The sequence below is a fragment of the Ovis aries genome, chromosome 14, assembly GCF_016772045.2.
Source record: "Ovis aries strain OAR_USU_Benz2616 breed Rambouillet chromosome 14, ARS-UI_Ramb_v3.0, whole genome shotgun sequence".
Classification (NCBI taxonomy): Eukaryota; Metazoa; Chordata; class Mammalia; order Artiodactyla; family Bovidae; genus Ovis; species Ovis aries.
The window spans coordinates 57,502,649-57,519,883 of NC_056067.1; the positions used below are offsets into that span (position 1 = coordinate 57,502,649).

General features: G+C 53.0%; 1 protein-coding gene and 1 long non-coding RNA gene across 3 annotated transcripts; one reads left to right on the top strand and one right to left on the bottom strand.

The window, feature by feature from the left end:
* Nucleotides 1-1,003: 1,003 nt before the first annotated feature.
* On the bottom strand, nt 1,004-15,191 carry ETFB (electron transfer flavoprotein subunit beta). 2 transcript variants are annotated; one of them, XM_042231083.2, is made up of 6 exons: nt 14,255-15,191; nt 7,841-7,999; nt 7,520-7,678; nt 6,718-6,780; nt 4,919-5,077; nt 1,004-1,217 (listed from the first exon to the last, which is right to left on the bottom strand). In XM_042231083.2, the coding sequence occupies exons 1-6, from the start codon at nt 14,351-14,353 to the stop codon at nt 1,047-1,049; spliced, it is 810 nt and encodes a 269-aa protein (XP_042087017.1). In that variant the 5' UTR covers nt 14,354-15,191; the 3' UTR covers nt 1,004-1,046. The 2 variants fall into 2 exon arrangements, with proteins under 2 accessions (XP_042087017.1, XP_004015435.3); XM_004015386.5 differs by lacking the exon at nt 14,255-15,191 and adding an exon at nt 13,569-13,666.
* On the top strand, nt 13,188-16,963 carry LOC121816383 (uncharacterized). Its single transcript, XR_006055978.2, has 2 exons — nt 13,188-13,275; nt 13,436-16,963. It is a non-coding gene; the product is annotated as an uncharacterized LOC121816383 (long non-coding RNA).
* The last annotated feature ends 272 nt before the right edge of the window (nt 16,964-17,235 follow it).

Sequence of the window (17,235 nt, forward strand, 5' to 3'; positions counted from 1 at the left end):
AGAGGTATCGTGGCCAACAGCCAGCTCAAGTCAACAGCTCCAGGCACGTGACTGGGGCATCTAGGACTTCCCATTAGAGCCACCCAAACAGATGCTGCGTGAAGAGGCAAGCTGTCCCTGCCAAACCCTGCCGAAACTTCAGATTTATGAGCAAAGCAACTGTAGGTTTATGCCACCAAGTTTTAGAGAGGTTTGTTACGCTGCGATGGTTTTTCCTGGTGTCTCAGTGGCAAAGAATCCGCCTGCAATGCAGGAGACGGGTTCAATCCCTGGTTCGAGATCCCCTGGAGGAGGGCATGGCAACCTACTCTAGTATTCTTGCCTGGGAAATCCCATGGACAGAAGAGACTGGCAGGCTACAGTCCATGGTGTTGCAAAGAGTCAGACAATACTGAAGCGACTTAGCACGCACCTTATACCATAACAAACAAGCAGAAAACAGGTATCATTACTGACTCCACTTGATGGAGGAAGAAGCCCAGGCTCAGAGAATAGGAGTCTGCCAAAGGTCCTCCCAGAGCCAGGGACTGGGCAGGCTGGGAGCTGAACCTGGGTTAACCAGGCCCTTAACCACTGTACCAAGCTCTTCCTGTTTTGATTGTCCAAATGAGGAAACTGAACATCAGAGACAGGAAGTAACTCACTCAAGATCTCACAACTGGTAAGTATGAGAGTGAGGCTCTAAAATCACCATCTCTGACTCCAGGGCTCAGCTCTTCATCCCCACCCTACGTTTGGATTGTCTGTTGCTTGCCTGTCTGCCCAACCAGGACCAGAGCTTCCGGCATCATTCCCTCTTGTGACCCAAGTCTCAGCAAAGGCCAGGCACCCATGTCTGTCCCTCCTTCAACATGGAAGCTCCTCAAAGGCAGGGGCCTGACAAAACTCACTTGGGACCCCAGTGTTGCCCAGCACAGGACCTGGCACATGGGAGACTTGAATAAATGTTCATTGAATGAATCAAAGAAGGGATTCCCGGGGAATGAGTTAATGGAGACAGACGTCGGAGGAGTCATGGTTTTATTGCTGGGTTTCAGGGAAGGGGCTCAGATGCGCCCAATCTCCTTCAGTTTGGCCACCAGGTCCTCTGTGGTCTCCACCTTGACACCAGCCGTGCGCTGGGGCGGGTCTTCCACGCTAATCACGGAGAGCTTGGAGGTCAGGTCCACGCCCAGGTCCCCTGCCTTCATCACCTCGATCTTCTTCTTCTTGGCTTTCTGCACTCAGGAGGCCGTGATTTCACAGGGCTGCCCCGGCCCCTGCCCACCCTCTTGCAGCCCCTTGGCATGTGTGCCACACCTGCAGAACCACTCCCATCGGCTGAACCCTCTGGATCTGCCCACTGGCCAGGGCACATGTGACCTCTTACAGGGCCACACTTGGTGCGGACAACTCCTGCTGGCTGGGGTGCCCTGGGGAGCCTTCCTATTGTGGAAGCCCCCCTTTAGTTAACCACCGTGGGAAGTCCTTCACTGGCTGGAAAGGGTGGGAAAAGTCATCCTCTAGCAATAATAACTCAATGGACCTTTGGCCAAGATGACCGATTGTACTCCCCTTGTTGGGATGACTCAGTGAACCCTCCCTGTTAAATGAAATGACCTACTAAACACTCTCTATTGGCTGGGATGACACACTGATACCTTCCTATTGGCTGAGATAACTCACTGAACTCACCTATTGGCTATGATGAGTCAATGAACCTTCCTTGTTGGATAAATGACAAACAGGAGAACGGTTTGGCTGAGAAAACACAATGAACTCTCCCTATTGGCTGAGATGGTTCACTGAATGCACCCTATTGGCTGAGATGGCCCACAATGTTCTCCACATGCTAGAATCTAGATGAACAGTGATTTCACCATGTTTGCCAAGAGACCCCATGAACTTTTCCTAGTTAGGCCTAAATGATTCTTTCCTGTTGGTAATGATTACCAGCGGAACCCTCCCTGATGAACCAAGATGATCTAATTGGCTAAGATTACACAATCAACTTTTCCTATATGTTGGAATGACGGGTAAACCTTCCTATTGGCCAGTGAAGCCTTTCTGCTGGCTGAGGTGACCAAAAACCTGCTCCATTCGCCAAAACAGCACCGTCTCCCGGAACTCTATTGGCAGAAATGATTCAGTGAACCCTCTGTCTAAGGGCAGGAATCCCTTAGAAGAAATGGAGTAGCCATCATGGTCAACAAAAGAGTCCAAAATGCAGTACTTGGATGCAATCTCGAAAACTACAGAATGATCTCTGTTCATTTCCAAGGCAAACCATTCAGTATCACAGTTATCCAAGTCTATGCCCCAACCAGTAACACTGAAGAAGCTGAAGTTGAATGGTTCTGTGAAGACCTACAAGACCTTTTAGAACTAACACCCAAAAAAGATGTCCTTTTCATTATAGGGGACTGGAATGCAAAAGTAGAAGTCAAGAAACACCTGGGGTAGCAGGCAAATTTGGCCTTGGAATGCGGAATGAAGCAGGGCAAAGGCTAATAGAGTTTTGCCAAGAGAACGCACTGGTCATAGCAAACACCCTCTTCCAACAACACAAGAGAAGACTCTACACATGGACATCACCAGATGGTCAACACCGAAATCCGACTGATTATATTCTTTGCAGCCAAAGATGAAGAAGCTCTATACAGTCAGCAAAAACAAGACTGGGAGCTGACTGTGGCTCAGATCATGAACTCCTCATTGCCAAATTCAGACTTAAATTGAAGAAAGTAGGGAAAACCACTAGACCATTCAGGTATGACCTAAATCAAATTCCTTATGATTATACAGTAGAAGTGGGAAATAGATTTAAGGGACTAGATCTGATAGATAAGAGTGCCCGATGAACTATGGATTGAGGTTCGTGACACTGTACAGAAGACAGGGATCAAGACCATCCCCAGGGAAAAGAAATGCAAAAAAGCAAAATGGCTGTCTGAGGAGGCCTTACAAATAGCTGTGAAAAGAAGAGAGGCAAAAAGCAAAGGAGAAATGGAAAGATATAAGCATCTGAATTCAGAGTTCCAAAGAATAGCAAGGAGAGATAAGAAAGCCTTCCTCAGTGATCAAGGCAAAGAAATAGAGGAAAACAACAGAATGGGAAAGACTAGAGATCTCGTCAAGAAAATTAGAGATACTAAGGGAACATTTCATGCAAAGATGGGCTCGATAAAGGACAGAAATGGTATGGACCTAATAGAAGCAGAAGATATTAAGAAGAGGTGGCAAGAAAACACAGAAGAACTGTACCAAAAAGATCTTCATGACCAAGATAATCACGATGGTGTAATCACTCACCTAGAGCCAGACATCCTGGAATGTGAAGTCAAGTGGGCCTTAGAAAGCAACACTATGAACAAAGCTAGTGGAGGTGATGGAATTCCAGTAGAGCTATTTCAAATCCTGAAAGATGATTCTGTGAAAGTGCTGCACTCAATATGCCAGCAAATTTGGAAAACTCAGCAGTGGCCACAGGACTGGAAAAGGTCTGTTTTCATTCCAATCCCAAAGAAAGGCAATGCCAAAGAATGCTCAAACTACCACACAATTGCACTCATCCCACACACTAGTAAAGTAATGCTCAAAATTCTCCAAGTCAGGCTTCAGCAATACGTGAACCGTGAACTTCTAGATGTTCAAGCTGGTTTTAGAAAAGGCAGAGGAACCAGAGATCAAATTGCCAACACCCGCTGGATCACCGAAAAAGCAAGAGAGTTCCAGCTGCTACTGCTGCTGCTGCTGCTGCTGCTGCGTCACTTCAGTCGTGTCCGACTCTGTGCGACCCCAGAGACGGCAGCCCACCAGGCTCCCCTGTCCCTGGGATTCTCCAGGCAAGAACACTGGAGTGGGTTGCCATTTCCTTCTCCAATGCATGAAAGTGAAAAGTGAAAGGGAAGTCGCTCAGTCGTGTCCAACTCTTCGCAAGCCCATGGACTGCAGCGTACCAGCCTCCTCCGTCCATGGGATTTTCCAGGCAAGAGTACTGGAGTGGGGTGCCATTGCCTTCTCCAAGAGAGTTCCAGAAAAACATCTATTTCCGCTTTATTGACTATGCCAAAGCCTTTGACTGTGTGGATCACAAAAAACTGTGGAAAATTCTGAAAGAGATGGGAATACCAGACCACCTGACTTGCCTCTTAAGAAACCTGCATACAGGTCAGGAAGCAACAGTTAGAACTGGACATGGAACAACAGACTGGTTCCATATAGGAAAAGGAGTATGTCAAGGCTGTATATTGTCACCCTGCTTATTTAACTTATATGCAGAGTACATCATGAGAAACGCTGGGCTGGAAGAAGCACAAGCTGGAATCAAGATTGCAGAGACATTACTTTGCCAACAAAGGTCAGTCTAGTCAAGGCTATGGTTTTTCCAGTAGTCATGTTTGGATGTGAGAGTTGGACTGTGAAGAAAGCTGAGCACCGAAGAACTGATGCTTTTGAACTGTGATGTTAGAAAAGACTCTTGAGAGTCCCTTGGACTGCAAGGAGATCCAACCAGTCCATCCTAAAGGAGATCAGTCCTCGGTGTTCTTTGGAAGGAATGATGCTAAAGCTGAAACTCCAGTACTTTGGCCACCTCATGCAAAGAGCTGACTCACTGGAAAAGACTCTGATGCTGGGAGGGATTGGGGGCAGGAGGAGAAGGGGATGACAGAGGATGAGATGACTGGATGGCATCACCGACTCGATGTTGAGTTTGAGCGAACTCTGGGAGTTGGTGATGGACAGGGAGGCCTGGCGTGCTGCAATTTATGGGGTTGCAGAGTCGGACACGACTGAGCGACTGAACTGAACTGAACTGAACTGACTTTGGAAACGTCCTTTGGGTCTGCTCTCCTCCCACCTGACCACCAGTAAGGCATGGGGCCTGCAGCACCCGCCCCTTCCCAGCCCCCCAGTGGCCCCTCTGCTAAGTACTCACCATGATATTGGGCAATGTTGCATAGCGGGGCTCATTGAGCCGCAGGTCAGCGGTCACCACAGCAGGCAACTTCAAGCGCAGAGTCTCCAGGCCCCCATCAATCTCCCGCTCTACTTTGATCTTGTCCCCTTCCAGTGTCACCTGGGAGGCGAATGTGCCCTGGGGAGGGACAGCGTGGGGGGACACAGGGGAGGTTAACTAAGGAAGTCACAGAGAGGGATCTCAAAAATCCAGGGGAGGGTGTCTTTCATGGGACTCAGGGTATAGTTCCTAATATCCTAAACCTACCCACTGGATCTCCCTTTCTCAATAACGAACACATGTTGAGTATGGGACACTGTTCCAAATGACTGAAATGTATTAAATCATCAGATCCTCCTAGGAACTCTATGAGGGAAGTGCTATTATCCCACTTTACAGATGAGGAAAACTGAGGCAGAGAGAGAGAGGCTCAAAAACATGTCTAGGCTGGTTCAAGGCTCGTGTCATGGTCTCATTTACCCATCTTTCTGTCCCCAAGAGCTCCTTTGAGGCCTCTTGACAACAGAAGCTCAAGCGTACCTCGATCCTCAAAACATCCTCTGGGGCCCCACCTTCTTCACATAGTGCCCACCCTCTGGCCCAAGGCTCTTGGGTCCTTCGGTCCTGAATCACCATTTCCAGATGTGACCTACGCCCTCTGTCTAACCAATCTGTTCTCTCTATTGTGTCACTTATTCACTGGACAAATCTTTCAGGTCTCACCCGGAATGTCCCACGAGCCTGCTCTTGGAGATACACCATGAACATAACTGATAAGGTTCCGGCTTTGGGGCCATTTATCCTGCAGTGAAGACCACTGATAACCAAGTAAACACACAGTGGCCACTGGCCACAGGTGGCTTCTGAGCACATGAAATGTGGTTAGTTCCACTGAGGTGTGGATGGAATTTTTCATTTTATTTCGTTAATTTAAATTTTAAAACCAATAAGCAGGATCCATGATCATAACTGTGGGGATGGTTTCATGGGTGTGTAATATATGTGTAACATGTACCAAAGTTCACTTAATTGTACTTTATATATGTGCCGGATATTTGATCATTATTTAAGCCTGTTTGGAACAACTTGGGCATATGAATCTACTTTTTCAACACTGAGTTTTAGGAATCTGAATATTTCTGATAGAAACTGAGCATCTGAATTGAAATACTCTGTAAATATAAAATACACACTGGATTTCAAAAACCTCATACCAAAACCAAAAGAATGTAAAATAGCCCAATATTTTTTCTCTGTGACATGTTAAAATAATATTTTTGATATGTGAACTAAAATAACATTGAAATAAATTTGGCCTTTTTTACTTCTTGAAAGTGGCTGTGAAAAATTTTAAATGACTCCTGTCATTTGCATTTCAGTTAGGCAGGAATGGGGCTCATGGGGTTGGAGAGGGGGCATATTTCATAGATTGTGAGCAAGTAGGCCTCTCTGAAGAGGTGAAACCTGAGGAGAAATCTGGAGGTAAGTCAAAAGCCTTGAGGTGATCTGAGAGAATCCTGTTCCAGGCTGAGAGAACAGCAGGTGCAAAGGCCCTGGGGTAGGGCTAAGCTGGGTGTGGCTGAGGAGCAGCAGGATGGGGAAGGGGCACGTGAAGGCCCAGAGGAGGCCTGGAGTCTTGCATATGCGACCCCACTTCTGCCCACTGGAGCAGGCGTCCAGCTTCACACCTGCCTCCCTCCAGAAGGGCAGAGATCGGGTGGCTGTGTTCTGAGCCCCCAGGCCTGGCCTTCAGCAGATGGTCCGCACTCTGGCCTCACCTGTGGCCAGTCCAGAAATCCGGCTGTCATCTGCCCTGTCTGGTTACAGTCATCATCGATGGCCTGAGTGGAGAAGAGAGAAGACTGTACAATGATGGGGTTTCTCAGGTAACATTTGGGCTTTTGTTCTAGAAAGGAGGCTGGCAAATGTTTCTATAACAGGCCAGGTAAAAAATATAAACACTCTTAGGATCACTCAGCTTTGCCCCTATAGAGCATAAGCACCCATAGACAATAGGTGTCTACATAAACACATGTGGTAGCATTTCAGTAAAACTTTATTTATAAAATCAGTGGTGGCCATGGACCAATTTGCTGACTCCTGGTCCACAATGCTCCCTTCCCCTCACTCAGGCCCCGAGAGAGGCAGTTAGTTTTTGAGGAGCACATGAGGGGCCCTGGTATGTCTTTGCCCCTTTTCTAAATATTCCAGTGGTGTCACTCTAGGCACACCTGTTCTGGTCACACAGAGCAACCACATGGATGGCATCTGGGCCAGTGGGAACACTTTATCTCCAACCCCAGTGATTAGTTCAAGGATGGGCACGTGACTCCAGCTAGACCAATGAAGAGTCAGCTCTGAAAGTTTTGCTGGACTCCTTGTAATAGAGGTTCCTGCCTTTCTGCTGGGGTTCTCAGGCTGCTGGGATGTGAGCCTGGAGCTACAGAGAGTAAAGCTAACACAGAGTTACAGATTATAGCATGTGGGACCTAGAACAAGCTGTGCCTGAAGCTTCCTCACATGAACTAATAAGTCTGCTTTTTGGCTTCAGCCAGTTTGAATCATGATTCTGCCACCTACCTGCTTTCCCAGCAGCACCAGGTCCACTTTCTCCTTCTCTGCCAGCTTGGCCAGGACCCGAGCCACCTGCAGGGGACCCAGGTGATTCGCTTCTGCAGCAGGCACCTCCACATGGATGCCCCGGTCTGCACCCATGGCCAGAGCGGTGCGGATTGTCTCCTGCCGGGCAAAGAAGGGGCTTGACTTGGCTTCTAGCCCGAAGGGGACTGAGGAGCACAGGCCCCCAGCCCCTCCTCCCTCAGACCCAGGGATCCAGCCCCCGGCCCCTCCTCCCTCTGACGCAGGACGTGGGGCCCCAGCCCCTCCCTAGGCCCAGAGCACCTGGCACTGGGCAGGCCCGCAGCTGACGGCAATGATTTCTTTCACTAGCTTCTTCTCCTTGAGCCGCACGGCCTCCTCCACTGCGATTTCACAGAAGGGGTTCATGGAATGCTTCACGCCATCCGTGACCACACCCGTCTTGTCAGGCTTCACCCGGATCTGCTCAGCCAGGAGGGGAAGGGGCAAGGTCAGAGGGAAGCAGGTGAGGAGGCAGGGGCTGAGACACCAAGCTCCACCCAGGCTGAATGGGGACCACGTGCATGCCTGCTAAATCGCTTCGGTCTTGTCCGACTCTTTGCGACCCTATGGCCTGTAGCCCGCCAGGCTCCTTTGTCCGTGGGATTCTCCAGGCAAGAATACTGGAGGAGGTTGCCGTTTCCTTCTCCAGGGAATCTTCCCAATCCAGGGATTGAACCTGTGTCTCCTGCTTGGCAGGTGGATTCTTTACCCTGAGCCACCAGGGAAGGCCCCGAATGGGAGTAACTGTCCCACAGTCATGTGGTCAGTCGGCAGTGCCCTGGGCCCCAAGCACTCTAGTCTCCTTCTGTACCACCTGACAATCCTAGAGGAGGAGTCAGGGAGCTTAAGACAGGACGAGGGGGGCCCTGCCCAGGCTGATGCTGGAGGCTATCAGGGGAGGATTCCCTGAGGCAGTGGCAGTTAAGCTGAACCTGAAGGGGAACTGGCATTGAGGGGTAAAGTGTGTGGGAAAGTGTCAGGGGTGGGAGGAGCACGTGCAAAGGCCCTGGGGTTTGAGGAGTCCCAGGGAGCTGTTGTGGCCAGAGGAATGCAGTGTGCTGTTGCAGAGGCTGGCAAGGGCTGAACCGGCATGATCCTCAAGATGTCCACATCCTAACCCTGTGACTGTCGCCTGCATGGTGACTGTAGCCTACGTGGTAAAAGGGACTTATGCAAAAGTGCTTACATTCAGGATTCTGAGAGAGGTTACTTGGTATGAACCAGGTGGGCTCAAATGAGTCACAGCATTCCTTATAAGTGAAAGAGGGAGGGGAGAGAGTGTCAGGGTCCAAGAGAGACTGAAAATGCTATGCTACCGACTGAAGACAGAGGAAGGGGCCACAAGCCAAGGGATGCAGGGGGCCTCTAGGAGCTGGCAAAGGCAAGAGACAGATTCTCTCCTGGAGCCTCTGGAAGGCACACAGCCCTGCTGACACCTTGAACTTAATCCAGTACACTCACTGCAGACATCTGACCTCCAGACCTGGAAGAGAAGGAATCTGGGTTGTTGGGAGTCACACAAGTTATGGTAACTAGTTTCAGGAGCAACAGGAAAGGAATATGACTGTCCAGGGCCCAGCAGGCCCCGCCAGGGAGCTGGGCCTTGATCCAAAGAACAGCATAAAGAGGTGAGTGCATCCAACTTAAGTTTGCACCAGGTCATTCTGGATTCTTGGTGGAGAAAACTGGAAAAATGGCAAGAGCGGAAGTGGGGACTGGATGGCTGTCGGTCACCGAAATCAGAAATGACTGCTTTGGACAGCCGTGACAGCGGTGATGGGGAACTGGATGCACTGGAGGTCTTTGGAGGTGAAACTGACGGAGTGCCGGGGTGGAGGAGGGGAGTGGTGAGAGGGAAGAGCCGGGTGGACTCTCGGGTTTCCAGTGGGTACGTTAGCAGAGAGGGGGACACTGAATTGGGCTCCAGCCTGAGAGAGAGATGCCCAGGGGAGCTTGGCTTGGGAACCTACATAACCTCCCTCAGGACCTCCCTCTCTCTTTTCCTTGAACAGAGCAGATCCAGGGTGACAGCATGGCCCAATGGGGGGCACTGGGATTCTCTCTCTTACTATTTCCCTGCACCGGTTTCTCTGGGCCTGGCGGAGGTGTGGCTGTTCCTCCCATTCACAGGACAGAACTGAGATGGGAGTGTGGGATTTGGGGAGGGGTCTCCCAGTCTGCCTGGGCCTCAGGGACTGGTAACATTAAAAGGCGGAGGGGAAAAAAAAATAAATAAAATAAAAAAAATAAAATAAGAGGAGGAGGGGGAGAAAGAGAAAAAGTACAACCCTATCCCAGTTTTGGAAAAGTCATCTTGGCACCAACAATAGGGCACAGAATCTAGAACTTAATCAATTAACTTTACAGAAAAAGCCATGGAGCAAACACCATGCACTGAGTCCATGTGTTGTTCTTCTTTTCCTACTAGAACCTCTACTGGGTGGATCACACAAGATTTCCCCAGACATGCCGTTGGCTCCATCCCTCACCTCCTTCTGCCTTCCCTGGCCATCTTCCTCAAACTGCAACCCTCTCAACTCTCCGTCTCATCTTTCTCTTCCTGTCACCATGGCCAACCCCCAGCCACATGACACATGTCAGACCTGTCTTCTCTCCAGCCAAATGTCAACTCCACGAAGACAGGAATTTATGTGCATTTTGGTCATGACCATATCCCCTGGGCCTAGCACGGTGCCTGGCACATGGTGAATGCATTGTATTTGTCGGATGACTAAATGACAGCCTGCTCACAAGGGCACCTGTCTGCTGATCAGTCACTTACTAAACAGTATGGAAACTAAAACACCAAAGCCCTTTCTTTCATTAAAAAAAAAAAAAATTCAACATAGGAGCCTCCCCTTTATAAACAGGAAAGTGGCCCCCCAAATCAGTACAAGGCCTCACTGGGGGGAGTCAGCGGGGGCCAAGGGAGCGCCCCAGCCTGTTCCAGCCCTGGCAGGATGCCCAGCCCCGGACTCCCAACTCCCAGGGAGAAATAGATGTGAGTTCTCTGGTAGCGGGGACCTGTGCCAGCTCATCTCCAGGGAAGACCTTTGAAGCTTGAGTTGTTTCCAGGCTTCAGAAACACTGCTTACTTAAATTACTTAAGTCGGGAAACAATGGTTGGCCTGCAAACTCAATATGGTCTTTTTTTCTTTTTTTGAATAAAGATGTTTTTATAAATTGAGGGAGATGATTCAGTGGAGCATCCAGGCTTTCTCTTTAAGGTGCAACAAATTAACCCTCAACAGAAACAGGCAGGCAAAGCTTCCAAGGGCTTTATAAGCCTAAACTCGTTTAACCATCCAAAGAGCCCAGGAGGCTGGTTACTGCCACTGCCATCCCCACTTGCTAGATGGGGCAACGGAGGCACAGAGAGGCCGAGCAGGTGACCACGGAAGGCCTCAGAGACTAGGGCAATGCTGGGAACACAGAGTTGTGTCAGGCTTTGCACACGCCCCGCCCCCCCCCCCCCCCCAAAAAACAGCTGCCAACCTGGGGGCGGGGTGTGGACATCTGGGCAAACAGAGGATCTTAATTAATCCAGTGTGGGAAGGGCTGAGACCAAGCCCAAGGGGCTGCGGGAGGGCCCAAGGACACATCAGAGTAGCCTAAAGGGATGAGGCGGTGGGGGAGGGGGGATTTCCGGGAGGTGGTGACATCATAGAATCCCTTAGCCCTACTGCAATAGATGAGATGGGAATTAGGCAGGACAAGGGAGGGATAAGAAGCAGAGGTGGGAGGGTGGAGCTGGAAAGGCACCCAGGCAGAAGGCACAGCAGGGGCAAAGGCGCAAGGCAACCAGCAGTCTGGTCTGTTGGGAAAGTCTGAGCAGCTTGGAGCCGCGGAGGCACCAAGGAGGGGTGATGGAAGGCCTGGGAGCCAGGGCTGGACCACTGAGAGGCCTGAGCCCCAGGCTAAGGGACTGGGACTTTGTCCTCCAGGAGCTTGGGAAAACTGGGATGATGGTGGGGGCACAGGGTCAGCCCTGGGTGTAGGAAGCCCCCTCCAACTCCGAGGCTGGGAAGGGATGAACTGGAGGGGAGAGACTGGGGAACTGGGGAGGAGACGACACTGAGGGTTCAGGTAGAAGAGGAGGCCTGAACCGCCGGAGAAGAGGGAGCAGGGCAGAGAGATGGAGAGAGCAGAAGGCACCGGGCTGAGAACTGACAGACTGCGGAGGTGAAGGAAGGAAGCTGGGGTGGTGCTCCAGGTTTGGCTGGGTGATTAGGGAGTTGGCACTGTTTAAATCACTTTTTTTCTGAACAAGGAACATTAACAAACACATCCAGGGAGACACCCTGGGGCACTGTGGGAGGGGCAGGCAGCGCCAACACTTGGTGGGGGGGACGGGGTGGGAAGGACAGAAATTCATATGAGGAATTTACACTTCGGCATTCGGCACGAACACCAGAGGCCGCCATGTCCTGGTGTCAGGTCCTGTGCTGGGACCAAAGAAAACATTAGTCACTCAGTCGTGTCCGACTCTTTGCAACCCCATGGACTGTAGCCTGCCAGGCTCCTCTGTCCATGGAGTTCTCCAGGCAAGAATACTGGAGTGGGTAGCCATTCCCTTCTCCAGGGGATCTTCCCAACTCAGCGATCGAACCCGGGTCTCTAGCACTGCAGACAGATTCTTCACCTTCTGAGCCACCAGGGAAGCCCAAGCTGAGACCTAAAGCTGAGTCAAATGTGAGCCTGTCTGATGGATGAGACAGGTATCTTAGGCCAGCGACTAGGACTAGCGCTGAGGGAGGCTATGGGAGCCCAAAGGGACAGAGGGGGGAGCAAACAGGAGAATTGGGTCGCAGGACCCCAAAATAAGCTTGCCCCCCAAATGTTGGAGGCAACTCCCCTGTCACATGGTGCCAGAGCTGTCATTAGGCCAAATGGTTGTCACGTAGAAATGAGAGGAGGCCCTGGCTACCTTTAGATCCTGACTGCTGCTGACCTGCCGGGTGATCCGACAACCAACAGAACCTCCATGGGCCTCAGTGTCCTCACCTGTCCAATGGGATTCATATCTAGATGGTATTGAAAGGACTGAATCAATTCATCTCCCTGCCTAGTGCACAGCAAGGACCCACTTAATGTGAGCTGTCAACAATCACAGAAGTTTTCATGCACAGACAGGCTTCCAGGCCCTGTATTGGGCAATGCTGGGGACACAGAGGTGTACTGATGGGAGTGGGGAGGTGGGGACAAACGTGGATGGACAGTCACTGCCTTCAGTCTGGTTCAAGCCAACTATTGAGACAAAGTGGCTTTTGTCTGAGGGAGTCTGTCTGATTTACCTCTGTCCAGACCAGCTTCCCTGGGGACAAGCCCGGTCCTCAGGGACCCTGCCCTCTACCCCATCCCGTGGAGGCTGTAAGCTATTTCCATCAGCTTGTCAGACTGGCTTTCATCTTTAGCAAACCTTTCTCCTTCCGAGCTACAGCCTCCTCGCTCGCCCTGGGGCTGGATAGCTTCTGGGTTCCCAGAGGACTTCCATTATAGCACACTGCCTGTGCCCAACCCCTCTGAGTGTGCAACGCAGCCGAGTGAGTGAAATCCTGGCTCGTGTTCAAAGGCACTAATTGGGGTGAGGAGTCAGCGGGACCTGGCTAGGAATCCCGGCTCAGCCCCTTCTCAGCCGAGTGGCCTCTCTGTGACTCCGTTTCTTCGTGCGTTAGGGGCCACGGCTCTTCCAGCAGGTAAGAAACAGAGACGGTAGCTCGGCCCACAAGCAGTTCTCAAGACACTGAGTATAGAAGTGGCGGAAGGGGGACGGAGTCATGACCCCAGAAGGGCTGGGTTTAAATGAACCAGGACGGGAACCTAAGAACCTCTCCGTTCGGTGATCTCCGCCCTCAGATGTGACTCGGACGTTTGGGAGAGCGGCAGACACGGGAGGTGCCAGAAGACCCTCATACGGTGGGCGCTCGTGACCCCGGAAGTACACGACCGCAGGGTTCAGGGACGAGGGAGAGGAGGGGGGGGCGGTCACCTTCACCGCGAAGTCGATGACCCTCTTGACAGCCACGAGCGCGCGCAGCTCCGCCATCTTCCCGCCACGGCGACCCGCCGGGTCCGAACTCACCTTCTGCCTCCCTGACCGCTCGCCCCGCCCCCTCTGCCCTCCTCTGCGCCTGCGCCACGCGCCGCCAGCCGCAGCGGCGCCCGCCTCCTCGCCCCGACAGAGGACCAATCGGGAGGCCGGGAGGCAGAGTCTCCAGCAGACGTGGGCCAATGGGGAGCGGCTCCTGAGGAGGGAGGCGGAACCCGGAGGGGAAGGGACAGGAGCTTCAGGAAGGGGGCGTGGCCGGGAACTGGGGTAAAGGTCTTGTGGGGGAGGGAGCTGCCCCAATCTTTTTTTCCCCCGAAGACCTCCGGGGTCGGCCCCTCCCTGAGGTCCCCACCTCTTATTCTCTCTCTCTAGAGTGGTGAGAGCGGAAGTGCTCGTGTCCCCGAGCCTCTGAGTCTGCAGGCTTCTCCGATCTCTCCACGCTCGTATTCCTCATCCCCTCCACGATCGCACCTCTGCGTTCCCTCCGTTCCGTCCTCCCCCGCCCCCGCCTCCACTTTCCCCGCAAGTCTGCGTCCCTACCTCCTCTCCACGCGCCCCCTTGTCCCCTCCTAATTCCACAACCCCCTTGTCCCTGTTCCCATCAAAACCCATGTCCTTGGTCCTACCCACGTCGGAATCTCTCTGCGTCCCCCAAGTCTCCACTTTCCCTGTAGGTTCGCGTCCTTACTTCCTCCCCGAGCCTCCAAGTACCCCCGTGTGCGCATCCTCGGGTCCCCCAGAAAGTCATGTGAGGCCGGCTGGCAGTGGGAGCCGATCCTTTATTCTGTCCCCAGGCAGCTGCGGTCATAAGCACACGGGGAATCCACTGATGGCATCCGTGCTCTGCATGATCATGTCCGCCAGCAGAAAGCAGAAGCCTGACAGAAAGGGGAACGGAGGGCGGGTGGAGCAGGGTGGGTCCTGGCGCAGATGACCAGGAGGACCCCGGGGACTGGGGTTTGGGACTCCAAGGGCCCAGAGTGGAGGGTGTTAGGAAGTCCCTGGGAGGGCAGCTGGGAAGACTCTGCAAGAAGCGGGGCGGGGCCCTCGGGGAAGTCTCCTCTCCACCCTCTTCCGCTGTCCAGGTTACCCGCGATAATACAGAAGGGTAAAGCCAGCCACCCCAAAAAATAGGACCAGGAATAGAAGACGTCGTCTTTCCATGCATTCTTCACTGTGTAGACTGTCAGGGCGATCAGCAGAAGCAGGCCTGGGCCCCACCCCGCCGCTAGGTGAGCGTGGCCGGGGGGGCACCCAGGCCCCACCCTGACCGCGCCCACCGCCCTGGCCACGCCCTTCTCGCCCACCCTCCGGCCCCCTTCATCCCGCCCCCGCCCTTGGCCCCTCCCCCTCGAAGCCTGTCCTCCGGAGCCCTGCCCCGCTCCTGGGCTTTCTCTTCCAGGCCCACCCTATGCCATCTCACCCGAGATAAGGAAGACGGCACACGTGGTCTGACCCCGGGAGTAGCCCTCACTGCACAGAAGCCGCAGCCCCATCACCAAGCCCATGATGCCGCAGCCCGCCGCCAGCACGATGCACGCCCCGGTCACCGCCAGCGTGTCTGGGGAGAAAGGACCGTGTCAACAACCTCCGCTGGCGCCGCTCTTGCCCATCACCCCCAACCGCCGGTTCCGGGCTGGGAGCCGAGTCAGGGGTTTGGATGGGGACTCGGAAGTTACATCATGAGGGGAGGTTAATGTTGCAACAGAGAAGCAGGTCCCAAAGTGGGAGTTCGTGGTGGCCTCGGTCACGGAGGAGCCGAAGTGGAAAGAGCAGGGGGGTGGGGGTGCTGCAGGATGTGGTGTCAGGTGAGGGGACAGCTGCGGTCAGTGCTGGGGGCTGTCTGTTCACGGGGGTGGGGGGGGTGGGGGCGGGGGTCTGACAGCTGGGCCTCCGGGCCTCACTATCGCAAGGGATGTTGGAGCAGACGCCCTTGTTACACTCCTGCCAAAGGCCACTGTGGCCCCCGGAGTAGCGGATCCAGTAGTTGGAGGCAGTGGACAGAACGATGAAGGAGTTGGCCAAGAAGCCCAGCATGGTGCCCCCGCTCTGAAGGCTCCGCTTCACCCCCATGCCAGGGGACTGCTGCCAAGGATCACGCCTGCAAGACTGACCCATGCCCTGCTCACTGCCAGGTCCCTGGGACCCCCTCCTGCATGTCCCTCCGTATCATGCTACGGAATAGCCATCAGATGGCTACTCCTCCACCCCTGCCTGGGGCTTCTCATTCTGGGGACCCCTCTCAGGCCCCACCCAGACCTAAGACTGACCACCTTCCCCTCAGGCACCACAGCTTAGGAACCTCCCTTCTGTCCAGAGACCTCTGTTCTCTAGTGGGTGTGCCTTCCTAACACCCCACCTCTGTGCACACTCACCTAAATGACTCACCCCCAGCTCTCCGGGGGCCCTTGGACAGGGCCCAGAGGTGTGAGAGAAGGAAGACTATGTCTCTATGCAGCAGAATTCCAGAACCCCCCCTCTCCTAGCAGCCATTTAAAGAGATAACCACTCACCCAGCTATACACACACACACATAGGAGCAGCTCTTCTGGCAAAGTGACAGAGTCAATGTTAGGTGGCAAGTCCGAGGGAGTCTGAGGGCCTTGACACAGTAGCCCATGTCCTTCTAGAAACTTCCCTTCTCTTGACCCCCATAAGCTCTCCTGGTCCTCAGTTCTTTGTGCCCTCCCAAGCCCCCAGGCAGCCTCCTGCCCCTCCTCCTCCGTCTGCTTCTCAGGGCCAGTTCTCCTGGAGAACTCCATTCTGCATCTTCTTACCAGGTGAGCTCCAGGGATGTCTGATGCTCTGAGAGCATCCCAAACCCTATCTCCAGTCTGGGTCCTCATCTGCTTCTGACCATCTCTCAGACCCTGACCCTCAACCACATCCCCACTGAGCTTGGCGTGTGACCATGTTGTGGCTCAGTCATATCTGACTCTCTCTGAGCGCGTGGACTGTAGCCCATCAGGCTTCTCTGTCCGTGGGACTTTCCAGGCAAGAATACTGGAGTGGGTTGTCATTTCCTCCTCCAGTGGGATCTTCCCCACCCAGGGAAAGAACCAGAGTTTCCTGCATGTCCTGCACTGGCAGGCCGATTTTTTTTTTTTTTTTTTTTTAACCACTGAGCAACCTGGGAAGCCCATTTGAGCTCAGCATCTTCCACCAATCCAGGGAGGCCCCTGACATCCCACCCAGTTAGTTGGACCACACCCTTGGGCACTATCCTTGTTCCCTTCCTGCTCCTTGCCCTACAAAGTCCTTGGATCCCTGAGTCCAGTTCCTCCTGCCCTGCCTCCGAATCTATTTTTTAAAAAATAATTTTATTTATTTATTTACTTCTCTGTTGCACTGGATCTTTGTTGCTGTACTCAGTCTTTCTCTAGTTGCCACGAGCAGGGGCTACTCTTTGATGCGGTGTCCTGGCTTCTCATTGTGGTGACTTCTCTTGTAGCAGAGCACAGATTCTAAGCACAAGGGCTTCAGTAGTTACAGCGTGCAGGCTCAGTACTTGTGGCTCATGGGCCCAGTTGCTCCAAGGCACGTAGAATCTTCCTGGACCAGGGATCGAACCTGTGTCCCCTATACTGGCAGGCGGATTCCTGTCCAC

Bases quoted from the DNA above. Each gene is read 5' to 3' on its own strand.
- ETFB (XM_042231083.2), bottom strand. From the start codon at position 14,353: ATGCGCACACGGGGGTACTTGGAGGCTCGGGGAGGAAGTAAGGACGCG. The intron at 8,000-14,254 runs GTAGGACCAAGG...CTGGCTGAGCAG, and splicing joins GCAGAGAGATTCCGACGTGG to ATCCGGGTGAAGCCTGACAA. The intron at 6,781-7,519 runs GTAGGTGGCAGA...TTCTCCACTCAG, and splicing joins TGGTGCTGCTGGGAAAGCAG to GCCATCGATGATGACTGTAA.